Source organism: Sinocyclocheilus grahami, unplaced genomic scaffold (genome assembly GCF_001515645.1).
Source record: "Sinocyclocheilus grahami isolate Dianchi unplaced genomic scaffold, SAMN03320097.WGS_v1.1 scaffold268.1, whole genome shotgun sequence".
Taxonomy (NCBI): Eukaryota; Metazoa; Chordata; class Actinopteri; order Cypriniformes; family Cyprinidae; genus Sinocyclocheilus; species Sinocyclocheilus grahami.
The window spans coordinates 773660-796942 of record NW_015505447.1 but is presented as its reverse complement, the minus strand read 5'-3'; the positions used below and the strand labels follow the sequence as shown (position 1 = coordinate 796942).

At 36.1% G+C, this 23283-nt stretch overlaps 2 protein-coding genes across 7 annotated transcripts in view; both read right to left on the bottom strand.

Annotated features, from left to right (window-relative positions):
- LOC107599566 (leucine-rich repeat-containing protein 71-like) overlaps positions 1-13221 on the bottom strand; it is a 13724-nt gene extending 503 nt beyond the window's left edge. The window contains exons 1-9 of the mRNA XM_016291208.1: positions 13137-13221; positions 12857-12956; positions 9410-9510; positions 2175-2250; positions 1998-2072; positions 1673-1741; positions 600-693; positions 385-460; positions 167-239 (exon numbers count right to left, since the gene is read on the bottom strand). Coding sequence (XP_016146694.1) covers positions 167-239; positions 385-460; positions 600-693; positions 1673-1741; positions 1998-2072; positions 2175-2250; positions 9410-9510; positions 12857-12956; positions 13137-13221 — 749 coding nt within the window. The remainder of the gene's footprint in view (positions 1-166; positions 240-384; positions 461-599; positions 694-1672; positions 1742-1997; positions 2073-2174; positions 2251-9409; positions 9511-12856; positions 12957-13136) is intronic.
- A 1608-nt stretch (positions 13222-14829) lies between these two features.
- Positions 14830-23283, bottom strand: part of LOC107599509 (histone-lysine N-methyltransferase ASH1L-like) — a 54633-nt gene continuing 46179 nt past the window's right edge. For all 6 annotated transcript variants that reach the window (XM_016291120.1, XM_016291118.1, XM_016291122.1 and 3 more), the window contains 7 exons: positions 21228-21314; positions 20925-21015; positions 20420-20558; positions 19921-20093; positions 19614-19780; positions 18207-18696; positions 14830-17210 (listed from right to left, as the gene is read on the bottom strand). In XM_016291120.1, coding sequence (XP_016146606.1) covers positions 17119-17210; positions 18207-18696; positions 19614-19780; positions 19921-20093; positions 20420-20558; positions 20925-21015; positions 21228-21314 — 1239 coding nt within the window. In that variant the 3' untranslated portion in view covers positions 14830-17118. The remainder of the gene's footprint in view (positions 17211-18206; positions 18697-19613; positions 19781-19920; positions 20094-20419; positions 20559-20924; positions 21016-21227; positions 21315-23283) is intronic.

Here is a 23283-nt window from a genome sequence, read left to right as displayed (position 1 = left end):
CTTTTTTGCCCCACTGTATATATATATATATATATATATATATATATATATAAAATTGTCAAAATATAAAATTTTTATATTGTAAAATAAAGTTTTATATTGTCAAAATATAAAATTTTGACAATTTTGCATTTTCCTTCCTATCTGTCTTTGTCTTATTCTTACCTCTTGTTCAGATACTAGCAGATTGTTGTCTTTGCCTGCTAATTTTCCAGCCTGAATACGGGGAACTTTATTATCTGAGTGAAAAGCAAGACAGAAAATATTTTCTCTACATGTAAACTACGTAAAATATACCATATAAAAATATGCAAAATATACTATGTAAAATATAAAGTCCACTTCTGAATCGCAAACAAACAGTTGTCAAAGGAGTTCAATTACCTTTCTTGGCCACCTTTGGCTCCTCTTTTTTTGCTGCCTGACCTGCTGCTGGTTTCTCCTCTTTCTTAGGGTTGTCCTACACACAATAAAGTAAAATCTTGCTACAAACATTATTAAACAACTGTAAACCATTGTATTGTATCTCAAAAACAGAGACAGACTCTTTTCATGTCATAAAATGTATATTCAATATATAGGGAACAGCACTGCTCTACCTTCTTTTTGGTGGGGTTCTTTGTACTCTTGTTGAGGCGATCCAGTGAAGAGCTGCTGCGGACGGAAAGAGGCCGCTCATGTGAGTCTGCAAGACATTATCTAAATGAGAGGGTATATTATATGTTGATACCTATGCAACATATTAGTGTTCTAAGAATCTTTGATAGTTTTGCATCAACACCCTGGATTGTTCCATATGCAAAATACCATACTCAAAGACAAAGAGTTGTAAACTTTCCCTCCAAAAGTTTAGGTCACCATTGGCTCAGTGCCCCCCACCCCCACTCTTCACACCCTGGAAGAACGTGATTGCAATTCCAACATCACCAAACCTTCAAACCATCAAGACTTTTATCTGAGACTACATCCCGACGCTCGTTCAACGGCCAAGGCAATGCAAATATCGTACATTTAACTAAATGAAACAGAGGTTTAGTATAAGCTATAGACCCATTGTAAATCAGTGCTGATGGTTTCACTCAGGTGGTTTACTGACTAATTTTCCATAACTGCATTCTCTGGTTTCTAACGGTTTCATTTATTCAGTCTCATTTGCCCTTCCCCCATGTATGAGTGATTGTATGTTTGTTTGTTTAGACTAGTTGTGTATTAGTGTTTAGTCAATAAAACTTTTGTGCACATATTACGAGTTTCTGATTCTGTCACTGCTTGCTTGTAAATCAATGTCCTTTTAATGATTCCTGATCTTGTTACATGCTCTAGTGCAGGGGTCTCCAACCTTTTTGTGAGTGAGGGCTCCCTGAAGGTATAAAGAAGTCTCAAGGACTACTTGTTTGATATACTCCAATACACATACACATACATATATATATATGTATGCTGCACAACAGAACTGTATAAATTAGTAATAATAAAAAATTACTTGGTTGTATGATATTCCTTAAAGCATGGATGTTGGGTCAGACAAAGACTTTGTTGCTTTGTTGCTTTTTCCAATAAAGTCTTATTTTGACATCTGGAACTCTGCTTCTTGAACTTCATTTACTACATTGAGAAGACCATTGTGTGTTCCAAGACAGTGCAAGTATGTTTAAAATTGAAAATGACTCACATGCTGTCTTCTGCTATGAGTAAGTGGTAACTCTGCTCAGGGAGTGGATTGCCCTCCAAAACCACTTTCCTAGCAAGATATAAGTTGGTAGATGTTGTCTTCAGATTTTCCAGTATCAATTACCATAATTTATTTTCCAAATAGATCTTTTGTCTGTGGTGTAAAGCATAAACTAGCAGGCCTATAGCCCACTAGTGGATATGATGATAAGGCTTAAATAACATTCTGAGATTTAATAAAAAGTTTATAACACACTGAATGTCGGTCTTAATAACACTGACAAGAAATAATAAAGTCATTCTAGCTTTTGACTGCATGTTCTTACCTGAGATTTGAGCACAAAGACACTGTGTTTCTCATGGAGGTGAAAGTGTAATCCGTCAGGCCCACACGCCACATGCTGCAATGAATCACCATTACTGGGAAATTTACATATCATACTGTTCATTTGTAACATGGACACCCATAAGCATACATACAACACACACACTCAAAGTCTTACTGTAAGCACTGTAAGTTACTAAGGGACGGCAATATCCTGCTCAACACCTGAAGCACCACCTCATCCATCTTCCATCCTATCAACAAATTTTGCATATGATCAAATTGAACAACTTCACATAGAAAATAAATCATTGCAGACATCAGTTCAACAAGTTGACACTCTCACTTCTGAAAATGGAAAAATTAATGAAACTCTACTTGAAATACAAGCTAGGAGTATGCAAGATAATTTGATCTTCACTGGGATTCCTGAAAATACTTCTTCCAATGAACCAGAAGCACTCATCAAGCTTAAACTTGACAAAGAAACTGATGATTCGATCTCCTTCCATCGGGTGCATAGGGTCAGCAAATTTACCAGCAAAAGCCCTCGTTGCCACTTTAAGCACAAAGAGATCATAAAAAGCAAAGAAAAAGAGCTTAAAGGAGCTCAAACTTCGAGATTAATGATCAATTCCTAAGAGAAATCAACGAGCGCCGAAAGATGCTTTATCCAATACTGAAACAACAAAGACTGAAGAATAAACACGCATATTTAAGTGTGGATAAACTATTTATTGAGGCACAACTTTATCGTGATTCTTCGATAACTCCATGGCTGTATTAAAGGGGTCATATGATGCGATTTCAATTTTTTATTTCTCTTTGGAGTGTTACAAGCTCTTCGTGCATAAAGAAGATCTGTAAAGTTGCAAAGACTAAAGTCTCAAATCCAAAGAGATTTTCTTTATAAAAGTTAAGAGTCAGCCACGCCTACCTAAAACGGCTCGTTCTAACACGCCCCCACATGTCTATGTCAGGATGTGGGAAGATTTGCATAACGCCGCCCAAATGTTCACGCAAAGAAAGAATGCATAACTTTTATTCTCGCTGTAGTATTGTTGTTGCCGCCGCCGCCATGTCGTGAAGGTGCTGTTGTGAAAGCAAAACTACTTTGGTTGGCCTTCCAAAAGAGGACGATATCCGCTTCGTCATGCCTGGAGCTGATCCGTGCTGGTCGCTGAGGAAATACATCAACTTCGCGCTGTGGATCGTCGTATCGGCTTTCACCATGGACGAAGCAGAGTCCAGCCCGGAGTCGTCACATGTGGTTGCCGCAAGCCCGCCAGACACTCCTTCGTCGAATCTGGCGGCCGCACCGTTCTCAAGCCCGCACGCCTCTGCTCACTCAAGCCGGCCTCTGCTCACTCTAGGCCTCCGCTCAATCAAGGCCACGGTGTGTGACGCCGTTTCGTTGTGAAAGCGAAACTACTTTGTTTGGCCTTCCTAAAGAGGACACCGCTAGAAATCAGTGGTTAAGTTGTATTTACAACACTGTTCTGTTCTGACTGTAAGTATATTTTTTATATTTAAAGAATTTGCCACTAACGATTCAAACGTGAGTTTTTTGGGCAGTGTAGAGTAGCACTTGTTGTTTATCATTTCTCTGATCACAAATGCAGACATGGTTTTATGTTTACACGGTGCGATGCAACGCAACGCGTAAAAAGACAGTATAAGTCATTATAATCCGTAATTATGTCCCCACTGGATGCAATAAATGCCTTGTTTATAATGTGTTTTAATGTTTTTGTCTCGTCGCTCCGGCCGGACAGGGCATCACAATATGGTAGGGGCGTAACATTTCCGTCACACGCTTGAGGTATTCGGCCAATCACAACGCACTGGATAGCTGGTCAATCACAGCACACTTCGCTTTTTCAGACCGATGAGCTTTGTAAAAATTGACGCGTTTCAGAAAGGCGGGGCATAGAGGAGAAACAATAATGTACAGTATGTGGAAAATAATGTGTTTTTTAACCTTAAACCGCATAAACACATTTCATTACACTAAATACACAAAATAATGTTCTTTTTAGCAGCATCATATGACCCCTTTAAGATTTTTGTGTAGCTTTATTATTAATGTGTGAGCAATAATATTGCCTCATTCAAAGGGTAACAGTTAAAAAAGAAAAAAAGGAAAAAAAAAGGGGGGGAGGGGGAATTCAAAGCTATATATTGCCCCTGCTTATTGTTGTGGTTGGTGGTTTATGAATTCTTTTTTTTTGGTATTTGTAAACATGTTGCCGTTTTGCTTAAGGAATTGTATATGGGAAATCTGTTGCTATAGTGTAAATTTGAACGTAGTTAACCCAGTGTTAATTAGCCTCAGAGATGATTTAATAATATTCTTATATTTAATTATTCGTATTATGATATGATTAAGAAATTTATGGTGATTTAAAGCTAATCATGTAATATGCACACACTTAATTTTGTTTCTTGGAATGTTCGGGGTTTTCCCATGCAGAAAAAGAGACTGAAAATTTTGAATTATTTAATGAAATTAGGTTCGGCTGTTGTTTGCTGCAAGAAACTCATATCTCCCATTCTGATGAACAGTTGAATAATATACTTACTGATGCAGAAGGTAGATCTATTATAATTCCGTATAAATTAACAATAGTAAACATTTTATTATAAACTGTTTACTATTGTTAATTTATACGGCCCCAATAAAGATGATCCTGAATTTTTTCATCTACTTTTTTTACAGATTTCTACCTTATCAGGTAATTCAATTTTATTGGTTGGTGGTGATTTCAATGTAGTTTTAAATTCAGTTTTAGATTGATCTAATAAGGTGATTAATAGAGAACATTCACAATCGGCTGCTATAATAAAGCAATACATGGAGGATTTGGGCCTTGGAGACTGTTCGAGAATTAAAAACAAGACAGCAAAGTAATATTGTTTTTTCTTTTCTGTTCACAAGTCATTTTCACGAATTGATTTTGTTGTTGTTGAGTAATTCTAGTATTCAGAATATCATTAATGTTCAAATTCATCCTATAATAATTAGTGATCATGCACCTATATCATTACAGTCAAAAGTTGATAGTTTTAACATAAAAAGTCCATCTGTATGGCGTTTTAATATTTCATTATTGGAGGATCCCGATTTTGATACCTTTATAAGGAAAGAATGGGACATTTTTCTTAAAGATAATGATACCCCTTATATTTCATCATCTGTATTATGGGAAACCTGGAAAGCAGTAATTAGGGGGAAAATTCTTTCATATTCATCCCATAAGAAAAAACAAGAAAGTAATTTAGGACATAATTTAGAGGAAAAATATAAAAAATTAATAGACATATATACTAAAATTCCGGATCAAAGCTTATGGGAACAAATGCAAAAAATTAAATTTTTGATTGAGAATATCATGTTAAAGAAAGTCAAATTTATGATGCAACAAATTTATGATTATTACTACTATTAATGATTCTGTGGGTAATTGTAAACAATCGCCAGAAGAAATAAATGAGGTTTTCCAAAAAAATTTCCATGAATTATATTCTTCAATAAATGATCCAAAATCAAAAGATATTGAATTATTTTTAAATAAATAAATTCTTCCAAGTTTAACAAAAAAACAAGCTGATCATTTAGATATGCCTATAACTTTATCAGAGTTGCATAATGCATTGATGATAATAAAGCTCCAGGGCCAGATGGGTTTCCCGCAGAATGTTTAAAACATTTTTGGGACATAAAGGCTCCATTGTTTTGCAGAATGGTTTGAGAAATAAAGATAGCTTTAATAAGATTATTATTGAAACCTGATAAAGATCCAACTTTGCCTTCAAGTTATCGTTCACTATCCTTGATAAATACTGATATTAAGATAATTTCTAAAGCTGTTGCATTTCGCTTGGAATCAACAATTCCTACAATTATACATAAAGATCGAACTGGATTCATTAAAGGTCGCCATTCTTCAAGTAATTTAAGAAGAGTTCTCAATATAATTGATATATCACAGCGTAATCAAAGCCACTGGCAGTTCGCCAAAATGTAAATATTCAAGGCATATCGGCAACATAGAACATAAAATAAATTTGTATGCAGATGATATATTGTTGTATCTTCGAGATTCATCTAATTCCTTATATATCATCATATTCACAGATTTCTGATAATACCAAATTGGACAAAATCTACAATACTTCCAGTTACAGTAAATTCATGGAATCCTTCATCTCAACCCCTACTCTCATTAAATGTTAGAGGTAATATTAAATACTTGGGTGTAATTATTTCTTCAAATCTTTCAGAAATTGTTCATTTAAATTTCTCTCCGATATTAACAAAAATTACTAATGTTTAAAACGCTGGAATACTTTGCCTCTTTCTTTAATAGGGCAAATAGCAACCCTCAAAATGAAAATCCTCCCTCAGATTAATTATTTATTTTCAATGATTCCATTTGAGCCTTCTTCTAAATGGTTCCAATCAATTTGAACCATTTTTGAACTAAATGATTCAAAACTCAATTATATCTGGTTTTTATTGGAAAGATAAGAAAGTTAGAATTAGTCTATCTATTTTGCAAAAAAATTAATTACATTATATAGCAAACCAGTTACAATTTCTTACTAAGTGGATACACATTCATTCAGATAATGATGCTTGGATGGATTTGGAACAATATGATTGTAATGAAATTAAATTAAGTGATATACATTTTATTGGAACATTGATTAAACAACATAATTGTTTTAAAAATAAACTAATTTCTTCTACTTTCAAGTCTTGGTGGAAAATTAAAAATATAACTAAATCTTCAATGGATCCATGTATACATTCTCCAATTTCTATTTTAACAAAAAAACGTATTTCTCCAAATTGAGTCAATGCGGCATAACTCATCTTCATCATTTTCTGATAGTAAGTTTATCTCCTTCAAAAATTTTACATCTAATTATGCTATTCTTTAAGGAGAATGTATTCATTATTTACTAGGGGTGTGACGAGATCTCGTGGCACCTCCTACTGGCATTTGTCAGACCTTTCAGACATATTTGCATTACACTGGCTCATTCACCAGTAGTGGTATGTAAGATATTTTATGTTCACCTGCGAATACAATATGCTTAATGTTACCTGCGGTTAACAGGATGCTCCAGTGTTTAACTAATCACCTATCTACCTATCTGAAAGATCGGGCTAGAGCTGCTTCCTGAAGAAAGTTAATCATTCTCACGTGTTTTAAGCCTTGTCAGTTTAAACATTAAAGTGTTTTAAGCCATTCAAGCTTGAGAAAGCGCGAAAGAGATTTCAGTGCGGTACTCGCGCTGTGATAAACTGTTTCTGTGCGCACCCACGCAAAAAGCCCATATGCGAGAGACACACTGTTAGAAAACACTCTGTCTAGAGAATGTTCCAGATGTCTCAGTCTTCTATATACAACGCATTCTCTCTGAATCCCCCCTTCTGTATCCATCTCTCTCTCTTGATATTATGTTTTAAATATGTCTTACTTATATGCGAGGTATGCATGCTTAAATGTATACATTAGCTTCTCTTGGTTCAAATGTCCCAAATAAGGACATGATAGCTAGGAATGAGGTTCGTGATGAAACTCTGATGACAGTTCAGCATTCTTCGCAAAAGTCTATTCCTAATATGTCCATGTTTTTCTGTACATGTGGCCATTTTATATAAACACATGTTCTTGGCCAAAGATCCTACGTGTATGTTATTCATATCCTCATTGGTTAAGAGGATGAAACTCCCCTCGACATATGCCTATATAATATCTGTATTTCTATGAATAAATTGAAGTATTGAGGATACATTTGACTGTGTTTTCTTACTTCCCGGCCGTCTACACTTTAAGTAACTGAGAATTCTTCAAGGTGGCAAAGAGAATTTACTGAGGGACCAAATTGTTATTCTTTATTAACACACACCATTTTGGTATTTGTGAATCATATGTATATTCATCATCTGCTTTATGTACATGGCACCGGCAGTATTTTCACAAACGTGTGACTTGCATGCTTAGAGCAGAACCATGCATCGTTCATTTATATCTCTACATGGCTTCCTGCAATACAACTGATTCTTCAATCGCGCCATCTAGTGGTCTGTTATTGATACAACCACAACTGCTACAACTGATAACGAAGCGCTCAAGTGGGTACTGCGAGTCATTTTGAGGTAATTAAAATATGTCAAATTAATATATTGCGTTCAAATTAATATTATTGCGTTTACTTATCAGGCAAGTGGCCGCTTGCCAGATAAGTAAACGTTGATGTACCTACCTACTGAAAAATGGGACTCTCAGAGATATCTCATTCCCAGGATTTTAATGTGTGGACACAAATTTGTAAAAACATGTTCTCTTTGATTAATAATTCTAACTTACAACTTATTCAATATAAGATTTTGCACAGACTGAGTACATATTACACAATACAGAAAACATAAAATAGGTTTCATGAATTCACCCGTCTGTGTCCAATGTAATCTCGGTACTGTAGATGCTTACCTCCACTCCTTATGGTATTGTAGTCCTGTGCAGAATTTTTGGTTGGGGGTTATAGAGAAATTACATATTGTACTTGGGATTGAATTACCAATGTCTCCTTCATTTTGTTTGTTAGGATTATTTTCGGAGACTGATGTTGCTCCACATTATGCAAAATTAGTCTACATTGCTCTTACTTTAGCTAAATAAACTATTCTCCAACATTGGAAAACTAAGCAGTCATTAAATATTAACCATAGGTTAAATTTATTATTAGAATCGGTGTTTCCCCTGCCATTATTTTAAGTTAAGTTAATTTTTATAATAACCTTTCTGGATTACAATCCGCCATCAAAATGATACATTTAATTATTCTGGCTGCTGTGAGAAAAGGCTATAAACGATCGGCCACTTGCAGGATCCTCACATGCGATAGCCTACTAGCCGGGACAACTTCTTTATGTTTACAGACGTGACGTAATGACGCAGTGCCATGCTCGAATTTCCCGCGAAAACCTACCCATACCACTCAAATTAGAAAACATTATTATAAACTAACCATTGTGAATCGGGCTAAAGTAAGGCGATAGTTTTGAACACTGGCTGGTTATGTACTTGTTCAAATATTGATTTCGGATCATTTCTAACCAAAAAAAAGTTATGGACTGCAGCTTTAAATCTGTAAAATGTGCATTGTATTGAGTATCTGGCATCATGTTTTTTGTTTTGTTCCCCCCCCCCCCCTCCATGTTGTGTATGTGTATATCACTATATGTTATTTTTTCATACACTGATGTAAAATGTGTTAAATAAAAATAAAATAAAATAAAAATAACAACAATAATAAACAAAGACATGTTGATATTAAACATTTCTTAGGAGTGTGAACAGCCACACCTTATTGTTTACGAAGAAGCAACAGCCTTACCAGATATTTTGACTTCTTTTACACTGCCATGGTCTTCGTTCTCCAGCTCTATCCGGAGGCAAGGCTTAGAGGACCATGTTGTCATTTTACTTTCTAAGGATGTCTGAAATTGATTGTCCTCTTCAGTCCGGGTTAGGGTTTTTATTAGGAAAAAAATTGAGTTTTTAATAAAAGAGACAAATAAATAGTATTAAGAATAAACCATATGGCAATATAAAAATATAATCCTTTAGTAGAGTAGACATTATAATGTACGTCTTATGTACAACAGTCAGTGGTGGACGAAGTACACAAATCAAGTACTTGAGTAAAAGTACAGATACGTATAATAAAATATTACTCCAGTAAAAGTACTCCTTTTTCAATTTTACTCGAGTGAAAGTACTCGATTTTTTTATCTACTTAAGTAAAAAAGTACTGATAGATAGATTTATTTAGCAATTTTATATAGGCTACTTAATTTATTTTTTATAAACCTACTGCTCAAAATACCTGGGATTTTCCCAAAATAACCACTATATGGAGTCAAGATATATTTTTGCTGTTGATATGGACTATGTTGACAAGAGTGCTGTAGTAATGTTCACTATGAAGCTTACACTGCGATGTACCTGAGAGAAAACAGATTTGACCATCTGATTTTCACCAGTAAGAGCAAAGTGTTTAAAAGCTTGTTGTTTTGCAGAACATCCCCGTTATATTTTATTTAATCTGTGTTATTTTAATGTTTTTTGACCTAAAACATAGAGACTCTGATGTTAATGTGTCTGCATTCAAGCATTTCAGTGGGCTTAAACAGATCACCCTTTACAGCAGATTTAGTTCACAAACAACTGACAGTTTTGACCTAAATATGATTTTCAGTTACAATAATTAATCCTAAAATTCGACATTAGTAACTTACTTTTAGCAGGATCAGTCGCACAGGCACGCTCACAAGATCTCCCGGTTCTTAGGCCCTGTCCCAAATGGCACCCTAAACCCTTGCGGTCTTCCTCTAAGTCAGCACTTTCGTGACGTAATGCCGCTTTGACTCTCGGGTAGAAGTCTGCTGCGGAGCTCGCCCCAGTGTGGGCTCTGCAGAAGTACGGATCGAGGGTGCATAATGGCCACAAAGGGGGCGCTCGCGAGCACCCTTCTGAACGCTAAAATGACAAATGGGACACCCTACGGTCTCGTGGACTTAACGGAGTGCACATGAGTGCACATGAATGCCTTGTCCAAATACACACACTTGTGGTCTTTGCACTTGACCACTTGACTACTTATATGACGTATTTCCTGTATTTGGACCAAGTGTTCAAGTGAGCATGAAGACCACAAGTGTGTGTACAACTTTTCATTACCTGATGGGACACACTTATAGTGTTGTAAAAATGTTTTAAATGTCTGTTCAGTAGTCCCTACAGATGACACAATTTAATTAAGTGATAAAAAGCAGTTGCAAATGTTGTACAAAAATAAATATACTAATCTTTGCAGCAATAAAATGTGTAGCACTTTGTTTTACCACCAAATTATATGTAATATCTTATTATTATTCATATTTAACTTACATTGGAAAGGTTTCCGTGACCTCTCGCTCGCTCTTGGCAAAAAGTCTCACGATTTATTTCCAGAACATGATGCATGATGGGATATACTAACCCTAGAATAGCGCTCCGGAGCGGTATTCGAGATAGTGTGGATTTAAGGCTGATTTATACTTCTGCGTCGGACCTACGCCGTAGCCTTTACGCCATAGGCTATGCGTCAGTTTTCATTTATACTTCTGCGTCGTTGTCTGCGTCAACATGCAGTACACATGCAAACCGCTAGTCAGCAGTGTCCACGGGCATGTTGCTGGTGTAACCCACAGTACCACGGCAAAAGCCGAAGAAGAAGCGGCTGTCAATATCAAATCATTAAATCATTATTTAAAACTACAAAAAGGAGACAACAACGGAACAGGAGATGATGGCATTCTTTCAGTCTGCACAAGGACTTGTACCACGGCAGATCAACATTGTTTGTTGCGGACAACTACTGATGTATAATGCTATGTAGTATAATAAATGATAAGACACTTGTTCTTTGCTTGGTTTTATTTTATATAAGAAGGTGTAACATTAAAATATATTAAAGTGCACATAAACACACACAAAACTCAAGTACATATGGAGGGAGGGGTCCTTGCAGACCAATCACAGCGCTTGCGGTCTGCGTAGAATTGACACGCTGTTAGATTTTTGGAGAGGTGCACGTCAGGCTACGGCGTATGGGTGTGTGTCTATGCGTAAGCTACGGTGTAGGTTCAAGGGCACCTTGTCCAAATACCCACACTTGCGGTCTTGGCCACTTCTTGAGAGCGTGTGCGCGCGACAGGAAGTAAGTGCGCAAGACTGTCCCAGGTCTTAAAAACACCAGAGCGCAGTGCCCTTAAAGCACACTAAACCCACACTATCTCGAATACCGCTCCGGAGCACTATTCGAGGCTTAGTGTATCCCATCATGCATCATGTTCTGGAAATAAATCGTGAGACTTTTTTGCCAAGATCTCGTGAGAGGTCACGGAAACCTTTCCAATGCAAGTTAAATATTAATATAATAATTAGATATTACATATAATTTGGTAGAAAAACACTGTTTTTACGTTTTATTGGTGCAAAGATGAGTAGTGGTGATATTTATTTTGTACAACATTTGCAACTGCTTTTTATCACTTAATTAGAAGCACCACAAATTAAAATTGTCATGTTATAGGGACTACTGAACAGACATTTAGAAGTTGATTTTAAAATGCAAAGTATTTAAAATTAAAATTAAAATAAAGCTATGTAAATACTTACATTTTTACAACACTACAAGTGTGTCCCATCAGGTAATGAAAAGTTTGACACACACTTGTGGTCTTCACACCCACTTGAAGACTTCGGCCAAATACAGGAAATACGTCATTTAAGTAATCAAGTGGTCAAAGTGCAAAGACTGCAAGTGTGGGTATTTGGACAAAGCCGGGGTATGTGTTCCATTTGGGACAGGGCCTTACTTGTGAATTCAGTTCACTGGAGACTCGCACTAAACGGTTCATTTGAATCAGTGAGTTGTCGACTCGAGAACAGCTGCAATCGGTTAATTCCAATTCGTGAATGAATCGTTTGGTGCGGTTTGAGAACCGATTTAAAAGGTTCATTGAAAAGAATCAGTTCGTTCTTGAGTCAGACACCGCTTCTGCGTGTCGGAGCACGTGATATATTATGAGTGAATTATGAAATGTAGTGAAGTAAAAAGTACGATCTTATGCTTTGGAATGTAGTGAGGTAAAAGTAAAAGTTACGCAAAATAAAACTACTCCAGTAAAGTACAGATACTTGAAAAATGTACTTAAGTACAGTAACGAAGTAAAACTACTCCGTTACTGTCCACCACTGACAACAGTATTTACCCATAACTCCTCGATTTGTAGATGATGACTGCTTTATCTTCACAGAAGGGATGTCTTTCACACCCATGAGTTTACACAGTTTTGTGAAGTCCTGCTCCAGATGTCCTGAACACTGGTAATCATCTAGTGTGCGCGATACAAAAACACACTGACATTCATTTGACTTTATGTGCGTTAGGGACTATCACACAGCATTTTAACTCCAACAAACAGCCTATCTTTGGACATGGCATATATTTTGGTTATTTAAAGATCACATGAAGCCAGAATCTAGTCTGTCTATCTGTCTTTACAGTCACATACCTGCGGTTTTAGGTGGTTCTTCGTCAGTCACAGAATCCGTCTTGTCCACTTTCTCCTTGGAGGATTTTTCAACTCGTTTTTTCATCTTTTAAGCGGAAAATTACCAACAGTTGGTTAAGCCTAAAACAAAACTAAATAATTAATATAAATGATTAATAATTATAATAAATATATAGTGAAGTAACTTTTTTTCAGCTTGTTGTCAGCGCAGGTTGTTTCGTTGCTATGCCAACAGCTCGCGCTGGCGTCACCTAGCGGATGGCGCCAAACAGAAAAATGACCATCGTGCCTGACACTCCAAAAAGGTCACCAGTACTAGATACAGCAAAAATAATGTCAAATAACTAATACAAAAAATGGACAAACTTACTTGAATTCATACAGTAATAAACTACCGAGACAGCAGGGTGGTTTAAAAAAAGATTTTCAGCTCCATCTGTTGAATCGTTACCTCTGTCACGCAGAAAATAAAATAAAAATATACATTTTGTATATCATACAAATACAGGTGCATTTCAATAAATTAGAATGTCGTGGAAAAGTTCATTTATTTCAGTAATTCAACTCAAATTGTGAAACTGGTGTATTAAATTCAGTGCACACAGACTGAAGTAGTTTAAGTCTTTGGTTCTTTTAATTGGGATGATTTTGGCTCACATTTAACAAAAACCCACCAATTCACTATCTCAACAAATTAGAATACTTCATAAGACCAATAAAAAACATTTTTAGTGAATTGTTGGCCTTCTGGAAAGTATGTTCATTTACTGTACATGTACTCAATACTTGGTTTGGCTCCTTTTGCATGAATTACTGCATCAGTGCGGCGTGGCATGGAGACAATCAGCCTGTGGCACTGCTGAGGTGGTATGGAAGCCCAGGTTGCTTTGATAACGGCCTTCAGGTCATCTGCATTGTTGGGTCTGGTGTCTCTCATCTTCCTCTTGACAATACCCCATAGATTCTCTATGGGGTTCAGGTCAGGCAAATCAGCATCTCCATAAAGCTTGTCAGCAGAAGCAAGCATGAAGTGAAAATTGAACACAATTTGAGTTGAATTACTGAAATAAATGAACTTTTCCACGACATTCTAATTTATTGAGATGCACCTGTATTAACTGCAGGAACTATTTTTCTGGAGGTGTAATTTGATAAGCTGTAAGATGAATTAGAGTAACGATTTAATAAATATTTTCATAAATACCCACACCTGTTTTTTTTTTTTTCTTCAAATTAATATATTTCTTCTGTCAGTACACAGTAATACGTCAAAAGGTTTGATAAAATTAGGAGACATGAAGAGATGATGGCACATACAAATTTTTTGATAATCTTGGATTAATTTCAAAGCAAAAATGTTTTTTTCAAAATAAATGGCAGATAAATGTTTCAAGAATTAGGAACGGAATCAGTCAATATATGTGAAAACATCAGTTATGTGTGGCATTAATTAGAGAGCATTAAACAATGGATTTATTTACTAAGTGTTTTTATTATATGTATTTGTTAGTTCAAATGATGGTACACAATATCAATGTGCTACGCAATAGTTAAAATTCACTTTATTTGAAGATGTAATGACTGTCCATACAGTTAAAATGTGAGTTGTCTGTATACCTGGAGTAATAACGGTTATGACCTAGTAAAGAACTGTTTCACAGACTCTCTGCTAAATGTATGAGCAACAGGCAAGTATATTCACAATAATGTAGTGCTTTTTATTAAAAAACAAACAAACAAACAAAACAAATAGAATATAAAACAAAAAAGTAAAAACCCAACAGCATTTTTCATGACTTTATAATTACAAACTTTGAACCAGAGTGGAAGAAGTTTCGACAAACTGTACACAACATCACAAAATGCCTGCCAGTCTGTCCATATACAATGCTTGCATCTTATTCTGTGATTGTCTAAAAATAACTAAACAAATCACACAAAAACACACAAATACAAGAAATACAAGCATTATATTTATGACTATCACAAAAAAACAGAACAATGTCCAATTCTCATTTGAAGAAAAAAAAAATGAAAAAAGGAGATTAAGAACATGATATTGGGTTGACAGCTTCTTTTTTTCTGCCAAAATATCATTTTACATTTTTATGTTGGCTTGTTTTTTTAGTGTTCAACACTTTGCAGCAAAAAACGAGGAACAATATATCTTTTTCTCCTCAAAATTAATAATAATAATTATAATAATGTTAATATTAATTATTACAGTGACGGGTGCCAGGTGTGGGGTCACTGCGACAAAGTCCATCAGACAATCCTCCCTCTCGCACTGAGCTCAATTCATGTTTCTGAGGAACAAACTTTCAGACGGTTTGTCGCTTGCGCAGGAAATTTGTTGCGATTATTAATCATAATATCTGCCGCTTTCTCGTCCACATCTCGTAATGTTAAATCTGACAGTTCTGTCAATACAAATCGCATAATAATCATAAGAATCGTAATAATAATAATACATATAGGGCTGAATCCTGTACAATACAATACACAAAATCCATTATCAAGATATTGCTTTTGGAGACATTTCTCACATTTTGCCGTCTGTTTATATACATAACTTGGCACTATACAATTTTCCTTTCGTTTGTCAGTTTTCATTGTTTTTTTGTATTTTCTTGTCGGTCCATCCAAGGGGTTTGAAATACTTATCTGTCATAGCTGATGCATTAAGAGCAAAACTCTCATCATGATTTTGTTTATAAACATTCTCCATGGCAAACATTAAAGGCCATTAAAAACAATAAAAGAAAACAACAACACTAAAACCTGGACCCGACCCCATCCCACCTGCCCTACAAGCCACTCACAAAAAATATGACATCACATGATACAATAAGTTCTTGTGAATTTAACTTGTTTATTAACTGCTGTCAAGCCCTTAGTTGTTTCCTCTTTCGTATTTATATTATTAGAATGGGCTCTCACACACACACATACACACACACACACACACACACAAACACCGTAAAGAATCTCACACACTACCATAAACAAAAAAAACGCTCAAGATAACGGCATTCTAAGGCGTTATATAAAGCCAGCGCACCTCCACAGCTAGATTTAGTTTTTTGTTGTTTTTTTGAGCTGGTGAATTAAATACTTTTTAAAAAGGGGTGGGGCTGGCAGCCATTCTAACCAATCACAATGGCCACAATAACAGAAGCGAAACATTCCAGCCCAGTCCCGAAGTCCCGAGCTCACAGATATGGATACCCCCCTCGTGCTCCATTCCTAATGTAATTAGAGTATAACAAAAAACAAACAGAAAAAGAAGGTAACATACTTATGTTTTGCTTTACCATACAGCATTGATCAATACTGCGTGAGTGTTAGTGTGTCTTATCCGTACATCTCCGGGAGCGAATGCTGTCCTTGTTGTTGTTAAAAGTGCAGTTAGCCAACGTTCTTTCTCAGGTCTCTACTTTCTCTCTTTTTCTCAGTCTATGGGCAGTGTGTGCGCTACACTGCACCTCCTATGATGCTTCTAATTCTTTTTTTTTGCCTCATTTTCTTTCTTGGCTGTACTCAAGTCATTCCCATTGTCGACCATAAGGTGGCGCCGGACTCCCATTTTTCCATTTGCACCTGAAACGAAGGCCAAATATAGTACCACTTAGTCATAGGACACATTTGACCAGTGAAGTCATAGTTCATCTGTAATAATTCGGTTATAATTTCAAAGCGTCGCCTTTTTTCTTCAGTTTAAACTTTCCTATGTCTGACACTTGTACTTTTTAAATGCATCAAGGTTGATGACTTGCAGCAAATTGCATGTCCTTAGTGCACGAAGCTCTGGCTGGTCTCTCTTGTAGCTCCTTTAGAAAAAGAAGCTGCAAGATATAAATATGAACGTGTCGTCTTTCACCGCTGCTTTCCCCCTTGTTGCCAGGTGTAGTCCACCTCTGCTCCTCCATTTTCATTATTCTCTTGCTGCTCTGCAGGCGTGCTCGGCAGAGTGTTGTCAGCATTACTTCCTGCAAATAAATTCGCTCAATCCAAGTGTCCGTCTGCGGAGGCGGCGACCAGAGCCTTCCTCCAGAAGATACGTCACATCTATCGCTGTAAGAGAGAGTTAAAGACATTGGTTTTCATCAAACTAGAGGCTACATTAGATTTGTAGTAGTGTGGGGCTACAAGAGCAGATTATGAATACACATGGTGTTTTTTTTTAAATGTATATAAAATAAGTGTTATTTATGAACTTATTGTGTTTTTTTTAATTAATCAAAACAAAACTGGTTAAATATTAAAATATTAAGTAATAATATTATAAATATTCTTAATAATTACATTAAACATTAATAATATTTCCCATCTAAACTGAAAAAACTAAAAATATCTTATATATATATATATATGAAAAACAAATGACTGATCGTGGTAACATTTATGGGTGAATCTAACAAAGACATGTACAGGTCAAATTTCAACCTAAAAAAAAGTAAACGAAAAAAATAAGACAACATCATATTTTGTAGTGTACTATAATGTAGTTATATTAAACTTTAAAACACAAAATAATAATACTGTTAATATTGATAATTAATTTAAAAGTAATATCATAATGAATATTAATGTGATGTAATATCATTAATATGAATAATAAAATTGTAAATTACAAATAAAATAACAAATTACTGACCATATTAACATTTATGGGTAACAGAAAGAAATGTCCAGGTCACATTTTTACCCCTACAAAAATCAGAATGAAAAAAAAAAGTATAAATTCTGTCATATAATTTAATACAGTTTGCATTAAATATTTCAGTGAATTTTCGATGAATGAATTCAATGAATTTCAATATTCCAGTGAATCATTTGAGAAACTTTAAGTTATTCTTTTAAGTCCTTTTCAAAGAAATCTTCCCATTTCAAAAGATCATTCAGTATTTGTGCTTGGAGCAACAAAGAAGAAATATTAGGTTATTGAACGCCCAAAATAAAGGCAACAGTAAAGAGGCTTTTACATTATTTAATTTAAGGAATTTAATTAGGTTGGAAGGAATGTAATATTACTAAAGCCTTTTGGTTAAATATTTTTTTTTCTCTTACCATTCTTGCTGGGCGCCCGGTGCAGCAGGTCGAGCAGAATCTTGTTCAGTCGCTCTCTCTGTGCTTCCCTTCTTCCCAGGATTGATGGATGAAGAGGTAAAGAGGAGAGTGAGGATAAGCATGGGGCGTCCAATACATCCCGCCCTCCTCCTCCCTTCTCTCGGGAGCCCTCATCCGTCTCTCTCCTCTCTACCCTCTCTCCACCCTCCTCTTCTTCGGCCATGTCTTCTTCCTCCCCACCTGTCCTCCTTTCCTGTGATGTGGATAGCTGGGATACAGGGGCGCTGGAGTCCTCCTGCGTGGTCTCCATCTCTCCCTCTGCTCCTCTCCCTCCGTCCTCGTCCCCATCTCTCGAGAAGCCAGCAGTCAGCCGATCACATGATGCGCTGGGGGAGGGCTCTTCATCACACGTTGATGCACCTTTGGGCCGCTCACTCTTCCAGGCAGAGCGGCCGCCATTCCTCTTGTAGTTATCCGGCACATAGTGAGGCTGTAGTCAGAGATAACATTTTTTAAAAGTAAGTGGAAGCAACTAGCATGAGTTAATTAGTTATGCGTCAACAATGAAAAAAGCAGACTTAATTTAATCAGATTTACAGACAGTCGATAACGCCACTTCCCATCCCATCTAAAACTGTCAAAATATGAATACAATAAAAAAAATGATGGGCTATAATTTATGGGTGACTCCCAAAAAGGAATGTCCAATTAAAATGTCAACCTTAAAAAGAAAATGAATAAAAAAATAATTGTACACACTCGCACACACACACATATACATTAATTAGAATAGTAATATTAAAACACAAAGTAACAACTATTAATATCAATAAATTTTAATAAATTATTTCCCATTTAAATCTGTAAAAATATGAATAAAATAAATTATTAGCTGAAACTCACAAAGAAATGTCTAGGTAAAAAAAAAACATCTGTAATGTAATATATCAAACTTTAAAAACAAAGTAACAAAAGAGTTCATATGAATAATAATTATTAATATTAATAGCATAATTTCCCAAGTAATAATGTAAAATATGAATACAAAAAATATATATATATTATTGTCAATAATTTGTTGTGGGTGAATCTCAGAAAAGAAACGGCTAGGTCAAATTTGACCCTCCAAGAAAACATTTTGTGATATAATGTAACACAGTTTATATTAAATATTAAAATGTGCACCATTAAAAGACCAAACATTTATTTTGTGACAATATAGCCATATTAAATAATAAAATATGTAATATTACACAAAACAATATAATTATTTATGTCTAATTAAAATAATAAATAATTAAAATATTTTTTATTATAATAAAAATCTTAATGGTTCTAAAAATCCTTCTTATTTTTGTTCACTTCTCTATCAGTTTTGTGAGATTCACAGCTTATACAATTACTCACTGAGAAATCCCTCTTCGGTGTCAGTCTCTTGGGGAAGTGGTTGAACGCATAGGGCTTGGTGCACACTGGGTACCGGTTGCGGTGGATCTTGTAGAACAGGTGTGCCGATTTATCCAGCCGGTAGTCACATATGTAAACGTCCTGTTCCTTTACCCCTTTTGGACGACCTGAATACATTAGCAAAAGCAGCAGGCATTAGCATGCAAAGTGTATGGGGTTTTCAGCAAGTAACATCTGGTTCAGTACATTTCTTGAATTTCACTGTTGATTTGTTTATGTAAAACTGTTGTATGTGTGAACGTCTCACCCTTGCAGTAAGTATACAGGTCCAATACACAGCACGTTCCCACCACCGCCTCCAGTGGTATGATCTCATAGAGAGGCACTCGGAACAACTCGTTATGATAGAAGCGACGGGAAGGAGAGTGGTGCGTCTCGTGGGGACGGAAGTAGTGATGACCAAAGGCAAACCTCTCACCTCTAAAGAGAGAAAAAGAGTCAAGAACAAATCTAAGGTCCATGCTTCTGTTGATTAACAGAACAAGCATTTACAATGACGATTTAGTCAAGCAAGACATATTCCTTTATAAACAATCCTACATCTACAACCAGAAGCTATTGACAGGAGGATAAGAACTTTGTTCAAGCCTTAGCCTAACCCTAACCTTTACGCTATAATCTGTTTGGATGATAGGAATGTTTTTCCAGGGTCAACAAGGATGTCAATGCTTAATTTTGAATTAAGAGTTTAGATAAAGAATTGAATAAGGAAGCATTTTAAAAATTGGGAGTGTGGTGACCCTCACTTTTCATTTTTCCAGAGTTTCTCGATACGGAAGATGTCCAGTTTGTCTCTGTTGATATGAGACAGGAGGCGGTATGACTGACGCACTGGCTGACCTTCTGTTGTGCGTCTGCTGTCTCTCATGAGGTACACACAGTCACCTGCAACAACCACATGCAAACATAAATAAACTTAAATATGCCGGCCAATCTGGAAACCATTTGAACCAAAATATTACAATATACACTACAGCTGGAGTCTGTAAGTTTTTTTTAAAAATGTCTCATGCTCACCGAGGCTGCATTTATTTGATCAAAAACACAGTAAAAACAGTAATATTATGGAATTTGTGGATTCTTTGAGGAACGGAATGCTCAAAAACAGACATTGTAATATTATAAATGTATTTTTTATCTATTTAATGTGTCCATGCTGAATAAAAGTATTAATTAAAAAAAATAAAATTTGACCCAAAACCTTTGAACAGTAGTGCAGATTTCATTTCACAAACACACACATGCACTTACCCTGATGCAATAGTAAGTCATCACGAAGCAGGCATATATAATAGATGGATCCTGACTGGGCATAGCTGGGTTGGGGCACCATTGGGACCTCCTGTTGAAACATGACAGGAAATGCATAAAAGACAAACACACACACACACACACAAACAGCTTTCAAGAGTTCCAAACTTCCTGAATGACAGAGGAGATCTTAATCCTGGGGTGACCTTTAAAATGTTGTGATAAAAGACCATATGGCCGGGCTAAACACAGTCAGAGAGGAAGAAATAATTGTAAAGTTACACAGACTGAAAGGTCACATACCCTGTCCACTGGACGAGGGTCACACAGCTCACAGAGATAATGCTCCACATCCGCCTCCAAACGCATACAATCACAGTGCTGCCACACCTGACCGACAGAACATTTTGGAGCACTTCATGCTTCCTTCTGCTGACCAGCTTTATGGAGATGCTGATTTCATTTTCCAGCAGGATTTGGCACCTGCCCACACTGCCAAAAGCACCAAAAGCTGGTTCAATGACCATGGTGTTACTGTGCTTGATTGGCCTGCAAACTCGCCTGACCTGAACCCCATAGAGAATCTATGGGGTATTGTCAAGAGGAAGATTAGAGACACCAGACCTAACAATGCAGATGACCTGAAGGCCGTTATCAAAGCAACCTGGGCTTCCATACCACCTCAGCAGTGCCACAGGCTGATTGTCTCCATGCCACGCCGCACTGATGCAGTAATTCATGCAAAAGGAGGCCCAACCAAGTATTGAGTACATGTACAGTAAATGAACATACTTTCCAGAAGGCCAACAATTCACTAAAAATGTTTTTTTTATTGGTCTTATGAAGTATTCTAATTGGTTGAGATAGTGAATTGGTGGGTTTTTGTTAAATGTGAGCCAAAATCATCCCAATTAAAAGAACCAAAGACTTAAACTACTTCAGTCTGTGTGCATAGAATTGATTTAATACACGAGTTTCACAATTTGAGTTGAATTACTGAAATAAATGAACTTTTCCACGACATTCTAATTTATTGAGATGCACCTGTATATACATTTTTTTTTTAATAAACCCATTTAGAAATATTAAAGAAAGCACATAAACTGATGTAAATAAGTTCAGGTTGACGTACTAAAATTACTAAAAAATAATAATAATAAAAAATGTAATAAAGCTATTTAGAAATATTAAAGAAAAAAAATAAATAAAAATGATAAAAGCACATAGCAAACTCACTAAAACGTAAACTAAACTGAAAATATAAAAACAAACGCCAAGTCAAAATATGAATGCATCCTATAATAGTATAGAAATAATAATAAACTAAAATTAATATTAGCATATCTTGCCTAATAGAAAAAATATTGTCTGCCTGTCTTCATAAAATACCTGTAGACTACAGATTAAAAAAGATATGGAGCTTTTCACATTTTCTAAAGAAAATACAAGTGTTGTTGGTCTGTGGAAAATTTGCTGCAGTAAAGCTAGGTTGTTGTAGCTGGTCGCCAGCGTTGCTAAGGTGTTCTGAATGGTATTAAGGGTGTCGTAGGTGGTTGCAATGATGTTGCTAAGGTGTTCTGAGTGTTATTTAGGGTGTTGCTATGCAGTTAGTAGGCTGTTGATGTTTTTGGTTGCCAGGGTGTTGTGAAGGTGTTCTAAATGGTATTTAATGTGTTGCTATGCAGTTTGAGGGTGTTGCTAAGGTGTTCTGAGTGGTATTTAGGGTGTTGCTATGCAGTTAATAGGCTGTTGACGTTTTTGGTTGCCAGGGTGTTGCTAAGGTGTTCTGAGTGGTATTTAGGGTGTTGCTATTAGGGCTGAACGATTAATTGCATTTGCGATATCGCGATATGAAATAACGCGATTTTTCAATCGCAGAGGCTGCGATTACACGGTCACGTGACACGCAAGAGTAAAGAGGGGTGTTCGAATTGAAGATCAGATCGGTGTATGACATCAAAGTACGGCGAGAGAAAGCATAAGGAGACGTCCGCGCTCTCTTATAGCTCTCGCAGTACTTTGATTACACACACCCATCGGTCTAAGCAGCGCTGCTTCAAGTCGAGCGCGGGCCATCAGCAGAAAAAGAAAATAAATAAAACAGTAAAGGACGTAATTAGAATGGGAGATGGATTGGTTTGTGAAAGTGAAGAGAAAAGCCATAGATGAAGTTGCACAGACCCAGGCAGGTGCTGGTCATCCAAAAGCTAAATGCAGAAAATATGACGAGGCATATCTTGCTCTCGGCTTCACTCACTGTGTCTATACGAGACGTTACAGTTGTCGCATCGCGCCGTAACAGCTTTACACTGGACGCAACAAAGCAACCGTTGCAAATCATTTTAACTTTGTGTCAGTA